Source organism: Pleuronectes platessa, chromosome 19 (genome assembly GCF_947347685.1).
Source record: "Pleuronectes platessa chromosome 19, fPlePla1.1, whole genome shotgun sequence".
Lineage (NCBI taxonomy): Eukaryota > Metazoa > Chordata > Actinopteri > Pleuronectiformes > Pleuronectidae > Pleuronectes > Pleuronectes platessa.
In genome coordinates, this window is record NC_070644.1 from 14,527,377 (window position 1) to 14,538,702 (window position 11,326).

Here is an 11,326-nt window from a genome sequence, read left to right on the forward strand (position 1 = left end):
ATCACATGACCAACCCCTTAAAGACACATGTCGTCTACTCAAACAACACTGAGCTCATTTGTAATGAATAGGTGATAATTTGATTTAAAGAAAACCCCTGTATTCCATAGCTTTGCACTGCCTGTAGCAAATGAATCTTTACTACATGTGTCAATGCCCAAACCTGTGTGTACCTTACCTGGACTGGCGCATCGTCCAAGAGCTTGATGGGTCCTGAAAAAGCGGAGGCATGACGATTGGATTGAACGGCCAGCCGGCAGCTTCATGCAAGAAACCCCACTGAGCACGGGGGCAGAGCAGTTGGCCGCCACAATACGAAGGAGGCTCGCCATGGTGCACACACACCGGGAGGAGCTCAACAGGACAGGCAGCACTCCTCCTGTGGAACAGACAGGAGAGAAATAAGGGCACAGACAGACAGCATAGACGGGGGGGGGGGGGGGGGAGGAATAAGGGTGAGAATAGGAGTCTCAATACGTTTAAGCCAGCCTTATCAGCTTAATGCACACACTTGAATTTGAAAGGGTGGAGCAGAAATATCGTCCACTCCGTTAACTTGTAGAAAACCACACACATTATGTTTGACCTTCTGTTTAAACAGGTCACATTCACTGACATTCCTCCCTGTATGCACACATCCAACACATATTCTGTCTGATGGACGAATCCTGTCTATCCAAGGTTATTACTATTACACTAGTTTATATGAGAGAAGAAAATGATAATTTTTATATCCACATATTAACAAATCCAAGGTCAAAAGTCACTTCTTGAAACTGCAGAGAACTGAGGGACTCTGAGGCAGTAAAACAGCATGAGGGACGGCATGTTGACTTAAAAGAGAGATACTAGAACAAGGATAGACTGGAGCAGCTTAGCTGGTGAAGTAGAGAATGAACCAGAATCAACTGGCAATAAAAACAACTCTCTCACTCCATGTGTCCTTGTTTGATAGTTTAAGGTCAAAACACACATTAGTTTGAAAGTCAAATACATTCTTAGAATAATAACGGCTTTATTCAATAGTGCTGATATAGGAATTAAATGGATGAGTTAGTCAACTGTCAGAAAATGTATTCTTAACCTATTTAGTAACTGATTTATCACTTAAAGCATTTATTTTGGGACTCTCATGACCGTGACCCTATTATTCAGACTGAACAATAGACTATTTGTATAAATCATCCAAATATAGCATAAGATAATACTAATTGTAAATTACTGCCTTAGAGATGATTTTCAACTAATTAGCACAAAATAAAAAGGAACTCTGTGTTAAATGCAAATTAGTCATGACATGTATTTGAATTAAAGGATCAATATTAGGGCTGCAAGCAACAATTGTTTCAGAAACCATTAACTAGCCAACAGTTTTCTCAATGAAACAATAAACCATTTTGTATATGAAATGTCTGTTATAATTCCCAAAGTTCAGGGCGACACCATATGTCTTGTTTTGTCCAACCAAGCGTGAATCTCGAAGATAAATCAAAATGTCGAAAACAGTTATTTGAAGATAACATTTCCTGCCAATTCATTTCATGCTGCAGCTCCATTCAATTCATCCAAACCAATAAAGCTGCAAAGCACAAACACTTAAACAATCTACACAAGCTTTGTTGTGGTGTGTGAGCCTTTTGAAACTTTTAGAGGAGGATGTCATTGATAGTGATTATATTTTTTATTAAATTACTAATTGTTTGGACGATAAATGTCCATCAGCATTTACCATGTCATGTCGTAGTGGCTTTTTTGTGCATCTAACAAGACAAAAGCCAAATACAATTTATAATTGATTATAGAAATCAAATCTGTTGATCAACTAACCGAATAATCGTCTTTTAGCTCTACACAGAGCAGACTATGATCTTTTAATCAGAGAGGATTAACTCTGGCTTTATGACCCGTGTGCAAGTGCGTGTGTTTGTGCGTTGTGTTGTGTTTATGACCTGATATAAAAGAAAGGGGGGCAAATGAAAGTAACACGTCACCAAAAAAAATGAATGACATCCAGCTAACGGTTTGCTAACTTGCTGCTAACGTTAGCAGATTGAATAATATGAAATAAATATGAAATAAATAAGAACTAATAACCATCAGTGGTTTAACCCGGGTCATAAACAACCGCCTGTGACCCAGTGTGACGACAATAAAAACAAATGGTTCCAGACAACAACCGAAGCGAAAGCGTGTGTAAAATGGTGGGTTTCGTGTGTTTTTGATGAACCAGAGCGAAGTGTACAAACCAGCACTTGTGTGTTTTGGTTTCCTCTCACTGCGGAGTGAGCAGGAGGAGCAGCAGGAGGTGGAGGAGCAGGAGGAGCAGGAGGGAGCGGGGCTGAAAGCTAAAAACGAGCTAACGAGTTCGGTAGCCGCCGCTGGCTAACACACACACACACACACACACACACTCACACACACATGTCTCCGTTAAGGAAGGATACGTGCGAGAGGAAAAACAAAGTGTCACATGTGCAATGGAGGAGAATCGGCTTGAGGAGCAGATAGCGGAGGAGAAGTCGACTGACCTTTGCAGACGGTCCCGGCTCGCTGCTGCAGCTCAGGAGAACTTTGTGTCCACCCGGAAGATGAACGCTGCGGCACCCGTAGTTCGGTTATTATTGGGTCGTGTGATGATGATGATGATGATGCACCAGAGTACTTTTCATTAAATATTTTTTAAACATGTTTTTGTACTTTATACCACAGAAAGTTCATTCCCGTATGAACCTGGTTGGAAATAAAACTCGACCCTGCTTCTGATTTATCTCTCTGATCACTTTTTAACTTCAAGAACTTTATTAATTTACCCTTTTGTTTACTTTTTTCAATGCAAACACACACAAGCACTTTTGTACTTCTGTCATGTGCAATGATACTTGAAGAAAAACTCATTTGTACCTTTTTAGTTGTCATTGTTTTTTTATCTTTGTTTATTGTGAGATTATATTGTTTTTATTCCATTGTATTTATTTTCTTGTATATATAAACACAAGCACATTGAGTTTTAGTTATATGTTGGATCAAATCAGAAATGACGTCCCAAAACACAGCACATTTGCCCTACTTCCACTGAGAGGCGCTATTTTACTATTCTTATCCACCAAGGCCTCAGATCTTTTGGATTCACACCTTTTTATATAGAGTATGATTCATACCCGGGGCTTCCTCTATTAGAGGTCACACTGATCCGCCTCAACATAAACCAGGCCAATGTAGAAACACACAAGTCTCGTATATCCACACTTCAAATTATATCATGAATTAATTGGATCACATTTTGTTTTTAGCTTCATTGCCCCTGAAATTAAGGAACTGATCATATGATCTGTTGAAGGGGAGAAGCTGCTAAAAGCTGAGTCATCACTGAGGTTTGAGGGGTGTTTCTGGATGCTGCAATTCTTCTCCAGATAATAATGACATGCGGTCACAGACGTGAAGTCCCGTCTTTTCCTCTCACAGCACGTACATGTTGCCTCGTTACTCCAGTCCTGACATACTGGAAGTTTAGTTTGTGCTTTTGTGGGTCAACATGTGTTTCTGTGCTAATACAGACACATGGGAGGTGATTATGGTTTTAACTTTGTTAATAAAACTTCTTTGTCTGTATTATTCAGTAAATCTGTTCAATCTGTTCAATCTACTTTGTTCACTTTTATATACTGTATGAAGCAGATCTCTCTCTCTGTCTCTCTCACAAACACACACACACACACACACACACACACACACACACACACACACACACACAGGTCACACGTCAAACAGCCCATTACAGGTGGGCCACAAAGCGAGGAGCAGCCAAAATGTCCTGACTGGGTTCTAGATTCAAAATGGACCTCACAAAGATATATGTACAATTACACACACACACCCCCACACACACATACACACACAGGGATCATCTGTTTCTCTTTATCTGGCTCAGATTGTGGAATGCATTGTTACTACGTCTGCTTCTCATTGTGGCCCTTCACCAAAAAGACAGCTCTTCTAATTGCATTCGCTTTGCGTTGCACTTCTTTGATTTTCTTCGCTTTAAGTCTCTGTCCCTTTTCGTCTTCCTCCTCTTTGACATTTGAACTGTAAAGCTAACCAACACACGTGCCATTGTGATTCCATGAAGCAGGTGGAAGAACATTTCTATGTTTAAATGGAGTTTAAAGAAAATCACTCTGTGGTCGACCTTACTGTATTCAAGGCTTCACTCTATTCTAGAATCAGTTGTAAACACACTGACACTGTAAAAAAAAGAAAGTATGGATTCATCATGGATTCACTGCCCACTCAAAAACATCTTTCCCTTGGATCAGAGTCTTGTTCCGACATTTTATGGCTTGAAAGCAGATCTTTGTAGAATTTATGGTGACAGGTCCAGCGAATACACAGCAAAGAGTAAACAAAAGGATGATGAGAACTGGTCTCGCCTCCATATTCCTGATGTTTCGTGTCATGTTACTTTGAGTTTAGTTAAAAAAACAAATTCACATCTGTTTTAATTTTCTACTCCACTAACTTCTACTGATTTCGAATGGGAATCAAGACATTTGTAACCTGTCAGCTTTATTTATGGTCGCTGCCATTTCTCTTCATTTAAAAGCTCTAGTTTCAGTTGAAAACCAAAGGCTTCGGTTCACTTTCACTTGTATCCTGCCCCCGTTCAGGCTGCAGTGTATCTCCTTTCATTTCACTTTACAAACCCACCTCTGACGGAGAGTGACACATGTTAAACTCAAAACAATCTACCATCAGTCTTCACCGTGTGTAACAGTACAAGTCATTCTGTAGTTTACTGATCCTTGCAGTGATGTTGCCTGTTCACTTCCCTGACACGTGTGAGGTCAAAGGTCAGGGATCAGCCTTAGCACCCTTGAAGCAGGTTGGGATTCGGCCTCTTGATCTATGACAGAGAAACAGATAACAATGAAATGAGAACGATTTTGGATTGGCTATGTGAATGTGTACTTGCATCCACTTGCATTATTTGCAGAGAGAGAGAGAGAGAGAGAGAGAGGGGGGGGGGGGAAGAGACAGAGTGTGTGTGTGTGTGTGTGTGTGTGTGCATGTGTGAGTAAGAGAAACGGAGAGAGGGAGAGAGAAAGAGATTTTTGAGCAAGAAAATGCTTTGAACTCACAGAGAATTCCAGGAGTTTCCTGTTAACAAGCCTCGGGTGTAATGTGAACCAGGAGTGTGTGTGTGTGTGTTTGTGTCTGTGTGTCTTTGTGCGAGCTGTGAACACTCTGCCCAGTCAGTCTCTGGCTGCCGGTGCGAGCTGTTATCATCACTGCATTCTTTTCTATCCTCTTATTCCTTTGAGAGTCTTTCCAGATTGGGTCCACCTGTTTTTTTTAAGGATACATAATGATTCAGTCGTCATTGAGGTTTTGAATTTGGAGTCAAAGTATGTACGTGTCTTTTGGTTCCTATTCTTTTGAACTCTTAATTCACGTTTATACAACTTGTGCGTCCATCTCGTGTGTTTCAGAAGCAACGCTGCTGCCCGTGAGGATTCCTGAGACGCTGACCTGTTCCAGCTGATAGACGAATAAACCAACCAACCGTGTCTGTAAGGATGTGTAATTACTACCCCTCACATTTGCATCTGCTGTTGTTTGCGGTTTTGTTGAGCCTCAGCTTCCCGAGCCCGCTCTCCGCCTGGCCTGGCACCGGTCGCAGCAAGCCGAAGGATCAGCTGGACCCTAATGTTCGGGACTGGGGGGACTATTCGGACCTCCCTCCGGGGGTCGAGCAGGGACAGGTGGATGAAGAAGTAGAACATGCAGACAACAGAGGTGCAGGAGTGTTAACATCCAGCCTGGCTCCCGAGCTGGATTTCCTGGCTGAATTTGCAGGTAAGGGAACAGATCAGCTGATGTGTGCCTTTGTGCGTCTACCTTCTCACAACCTCCTTCAACCCTCCAGGTAAAAAGCGTCTGTGGGTGATAACAGCCCCATCGCACAATGACCACTACCTGCATATGATGGAGAAACAGCTGGAAGAGATGGAGCAGGTACTCTACTGATTTATTCCCTCGTCAGATCAATAACCCTACCTGGGAATTTCACTCTGAACTGTTTTCCTCTCTGATGCAGAAAGTGCTGAACTGTCGTCTAGCAGAAAGAGACACCTTCATCATCACCATCATCCAGAACGCCATGATGGAAGGTCGAATACAGAAAACAATTTTCCCGGGAGAAGCCAAAGTGGAGAGTCTCGACCCGGACACAGTTACCAGGCTGCTGCACTACCTGGACCTCAACAACCAGGTAAACAGGCTGCCATGAAAACAAACCGATTTTCCTCTGTGGTTCACTCGCTCTTGACTTCTTCTTTTCACTCAACACCCATCGGTTCAGGAACAAGGCTTCACCATGCTGGTTCTGAAGAAGAATCTGTACGTCAGTGAGCGGTTCCCCTATCCGGTCCGAGTTGAGGCGATCCTGGAGCTCATCGATCAGTTCCCCATGAGGAAGCTGGAGAAGATGACCAGAAAAGGAGCCAACATAAGGTCACCATTATACCACTGTGGTCTTCACTGTACTAACAGAAAACTAACGAGTGCTTTTATAAGGTCGTTCTGCACAGTTTACTATTTAATAGTGTATTTTTGTAGGATGAATAGAAATATAAAATAAATTTGCAAAACTGCATTTTCCGGTCATATTAACGTAATGCACACATTTTCCAAATGTCCAGCAATATGAATGATCATGATGTAAACATATGTTTTCTAAGTGACTCTGCTGTACAATGCAAGTTAAGGGGTTTTCATATGATACTTTAAAGAAGTTATTTAGAAGAAAAAAGAAACACAAAATGCTGATGTTTTTTTATATATATTTCAGGTGTAGCCCTGTAAAAAAGAAGATTGTGGTGAAAAGGAAAAAGATAAAGAGGAAGATGGTGCTGAGCTCTCAGAGGCAGGGAAATGGGACTTCAGTGGCGGCTCTACCAAGAAAACCTCTGGACAAAAAAGCCGCTCTGAGGAGTAAGATCCAGGAAATACTGAGTGGACGGTCGAGGTTTGTTATCCGCAAGGTGCCTGCTGCGGGGTCCACGAGGGGAAGGGACTCGAACAGCGGTGGCCGAGCCGCTGCCAACGGACTGGAAAAAGAGACAGAGCACAGTTCTCCCTCTGTGTCAAAGAGCAACGAAGAAGAAAAGAAGCCCAGGTGCAGTCTCTTCATATTCCTTGACAGCTTTTCAAACATAAAGGGAGGAGTATGAATATTGTGATTTCTCTGAAACCGTGCTTTGGTTTTGTGAACCCATCTGGTTTGTCACGCCTCCCGTTTACACCAGATACAGATTATTTTCTTGGCACTGGATGAACTTCAAAGTAAAGCTTTTGTGTTGTATTGCAGGCCCGAGTCCACCGTGGAAGAAGATAAGAAGACACATGGAGGGAGAAACAGGGAGGACAAAAGAGAGCAAAACGTAAAGGACGACACACAGGAGAAACCCGGCTCAAAGAAGAAGGGAAAAGGAAAGAAAGGAAAGAAAGGCAAAGGAAGAGGGAAGAAGTCCAACAGAGAAGCCAGTGATGAGGATAAAGCGGCCTTGAAGGACTTTTTGGAAAGTTTAAAGGGAAACAGAAGGTTGATGGTGAGAACTTCCTCTTTGAGCAGCCTGTCACGGCCATATCTTTATTACAAATGCATGTGAAAACCTTGGACAGATTTGACAAATGTTCATGTTTCTCTAGCTGATCTCAACGCCCAGCAGAGATGCAACGCTTTACATCCAGCAGAAAGAGGAGAATGAGAGGAGTCACTGTGGCCTCGCCAGCAGGAAGATCACCGTTGGGACCATCGTGGAAGGCAGTGACGCCACACTCACGCTGCAGCACCACCAGCTCGGTAGGCAGTGTTTATATATGTGTGTGTGAGAAAGTGAATATTGGCATCCAAAACATCTCCGTTACACGTTGAACTAAATGGCTTCCATGGTTCTACAGTACAACAGTCTGGATCTGTAACACGGACCATGCTCTTTTGACTTGGCTGCCGACATTTGTTGTTGTTGTTTACATGCTGTGGGAACGTCTGACTTCCAAGACATCAGTCAGCAGCGGAGCAGCAGCTGTTAGTGGAAAACAAAGCGTCGACAGCTGTGCTAGTGGTTCTGTGAGGTTGTAATCAGGCTTTTAAACTACAAAGGTTTCAGCTAAATGGTAACACAGCTTTGCTTAACTTGTGAGCATACTGACATTTGCTAATTTGCAGTCAACAAAACTGTGGCAGAATGTTATTTGTCTTTGCAGGAGGAAAAGTCAGGGACCACCAAAGTCATTAAAGTTTCTTATGGGGGAATGTATGAATGTGGGAACCTAATTTCATAAGAATCAATTCAATGGACTTGGTTGTTTTGCTCTCAACCACAACAATCGCTTGGTTACACAAGATCACATTGGGAGTCATTTCTCAGGAGGCTTCTTGATCAATTCAATTGTTGTTGAGATATGTCAGTTTGGCTACTTTGGATTTCCTAGAAGCAAGAAAGGGACCCAGACGTTGCCTCGAGGGTAGTTGATGATATTGATCAATGAGTGACGGTAATTTACCTGAGCAGGGAGTTCTCCGCTCCAGGCTCTTTGTCTTTGGTGCAGACTGTGGGGCTCTTCTTCTCTTTTTCTTTCTCTGAGCGCCTTGAGGGGAAGTTGTCGATGTACTCGAACAGAGCAGGGCTCGATGGCGGAGTCTCAAACACTCTCTGGGGGAAGATACATTGAAAGGACAGGCTGACAGCTGACAAATAAAACTATTTAGTTAGACCGCCTCACATACAACAACACTGTGCAACCACAGCAGTTAGATATTGACACAACATTTTGTGGATCTAAAGGTAAACCACAATCTGCAGTAACCTTTCAGTTACTTTTTTGTGGGGCTCATCACACTGCTCCTGTTGTTTTATTTGAACACATTCGTTAATATATTCATATGTGTGTGTTTCAGAATCAGAGCCTCCACTCAGTGACGTGTCAGAGCAGCTCTTTGGTTCAGGCCTGATCTCCCTGTTGAGAGCTGAGCTCGGCCTGTCATCCGCCGACCTCTTCTCCATGACCGTCACAGACTACGACATGAGGCCTGATGTAAGAACTGCTTTGTGTCTGCTTCTCTCTTCTTTCATAATCTAACATGGACAGAGGAAATATGTGATGAACTTTCAATGTATCTTCCCCCAGAGAGTGTTTGAGGCTCCGCCATCGAGCCCTGCTCTGTTCGAGTACATCGACAACTTCCCCTCAAGGCGCTCAGAGAAAGAAAAAGAGAAGAAGAGCCCCACAGTCTGCACCAAAGACAAAGAGCCTGGAGCGGAGAACTCCCTCCTCAGGTAAATTACCGTCACTCATTGATCAATATCATCAACTACCCTCGAGGCAACGTCTGGGTCCCTTTCTTGCTTCTAGGAAATCCAAAGTAGCCTTGTCAACTGAAAGTAAAGTAATGATTAGCATTTATTTCATGTCAGAGTATGACAATGTTGAACGATTGTGCATGAGACATGAGACGATAAAGCTTGACTCTTCGCTCTGAACGTTTAGGTTCATGTCTAAGAGAAGACTGCTGCTCGTCTCTGCTCCCTCTGAGGACGACTACTCCTTCCAACAGCAGCTCACTGCTCTCAACGGACAGAAGTGTCACCTGGGTGAGGCCACATTACATTTCACAATCCATGTATAAATGAAAATGTCCTAGATGTGATTAATGTGATGAAAATAAAGGTATTCAACCTCAACTTGACATGTATTTTGTTGGAGGAAGCTTTCATTCTAAATTTATCGCCCACCCGTAATATTCAAGTGTGTGTTTCTCTAGTAATGTTTGTTTATTTGAACGCGTGGGCTGCTGAAAGACATGTTCTTGGGTCTCTCCTCAGGTATTCGCCACTTTGCCATGTTAAAGTTGACTGGGACTGGAAACAAAGCGTCAGGAAGTGTTGAGTTATTTCCACTAAATGGTGAGTCACAGTGATGTGGGGCAGTGAGGTGGATCTGTTTATTCAAATCTGCTCCAAATGGGTCCAATGGAACCTTTCTTGGGTCATGCCCTCCACAAAGTTTCATGGATATACTTTGACCTAGTTTGAGTAGTAGTTTCATGTTGACAGCGAAGAAAACATCAACAAACACTTTGGTGGAAGTAAAAATATTATGTGAACATACATAGAGAATATTTTATTTTAGGTCGATGTGCTATAGTGAGACTATTTCCCGGGATTCAAAGCTGCACCATTTTTTGCTATGGTTTGTAAATGTTCCTCTGTCTTCCTTCCTCCAGGACACAGTCAGAGTGAGGTTGAGCCGTTGTCCCGCGACATGGTCAACAACATGAGAGAGCAGCTGAAGATCAGCAAGGACTACTTCAGCATGCTGATCGTGGGGAAGGACGGCGACGTCAAGGCGTGGTTCCCGTCCCCCATGTGGTCCCTGGACAACGTTTACGACCTGGTGGACTCCATGGATCTTCGCCTCCAGGAGGAAAAGCTGCAGAAGCGACTTGGGATCCACTGCCCCGAGGACAGAGGGACAGGAGGCAGTGAGGAGGGACACTATCACGGCTATGGTGAAGACAGGGCGGAGGAGAGGTACTCATAGCACCGGTCGGAGGAATAATGGGAAAAAAAGGAGGAGGCAGTGGCTTGAGGATCTAAACTCTTGAGATGAGACGGAGAGTATGAACACAAGGATTTTATACATGAGCAAAGTTATACAAAAATGGCCTCAAAAACTTGGGAATTTGATGTATTATATGTTTTTTATGTAATAAAATTGTGAAGTGGAGAAAACTGAAAATAGTTATAATATAGCTTAAATACAAGCAAGTCTTGATTAAATGAAGCATGTGTGCACTCTTCAGATGTTCTTTGAAAAACATGTTTTGTTGACTGCAGCAGCAGAGGAAGAGGAGGGATTTCCATACAAGGCCGAGCAGTCTGCTCATTGGCAACACATCTGTCCAATCTTTTCCAAATACGTCCACTATGTAACATGAGAACACAAATGGAAAGTTAACCTATTTTATTGGAACAAATGGCTTTTTTAAACATCTGTTTTTAAAGACCTCGGGTCAGTAAAACAATGAGTTACTGATGCTGGACTCAATATGTTTTTGCACATTTTCCATGACACCTTCAATCCAAGTCTTCTATGTGTTCTACCGTTGCAACACGCATTAAGACATCTTATCAAATTTAATTCACTTGCTGCACCAGCAGCCATATTAGCTTGTTCTGAGTAATAATGTGCAAGTATCCAGACAGTTTGGATATTATTCTTTGACATTAATCTGACCGGGCATTTAAGCAGTGTGAAGATTGGG

At 42.8% G+C, this 11,326-nt stretch overlaps 2 protein-coding genes across 3 annotated transcripts in view; one reads left to right on the forward strand and one right to left on the reverse strand.

Moving 5' to 3' along the window:
- Positions 1 to 2,625, reverse strand: part of LOC128424680 (NAD(P) transhydrogenase, mitochondrial) — a 28,116-nt gene extending 25,491 nt beyond the window's left edge. The window contains exons 1-2 of one of the 2 annotated variants that reach the window (XM_053411012.1): positions 2,529 to 2,625; positions 179 to 379 (exon numbers count right to left, since the gene is read on the reverse strand). In XM_053411012.1, the coding sequence (XP_053266987.1) occupies positions 179 to 332 (154 nt within the window). In that variant the 5' untranslated portion in view covers positions 333 to 379; positions 2,529 to 2,625. Of the gene's footprint in view, positions 1 to 178; positions 380 to 2,246; positions 2,415 to 2,528 lie in introns of those variants that run through there. The other variant, XM_053411011.1, reaches the window with a different exon arrangement.
- A 2,440-nt stretch (positions 2,626 to 5,065) lies between these two features.
- ccdc80l2 (coiled-coil domain containing 80 like 2) lies at positions 5,066 to 10,620 on the forward strand. The gene is given in 13 exon segments (XM_053411119.1): positions 5,066 to 5,402; positions 5,487 to 5,853; positions 5,924 to 6,012; positions 6,095 to 6,268; positions 6,359 to 6,510; positions 6,848 to 7,174; positions 7,367 to 7,607; positions 7,708 to 7,861; positions 8,960 to 9,096; positions 9,190 to 9,338; positions 9,550 to 9,653; positions 9,885 to 9,965; positions 10,286 to 10,620. Coding segments are annotated over 12 exon segments (2,223 nt in total). The 5' UTR covers positions 5,066 to 5,402; positions 5,487 to 5,573.
- Positions 10,621 to 11,326: the final 706 nt, after the last annotated feature.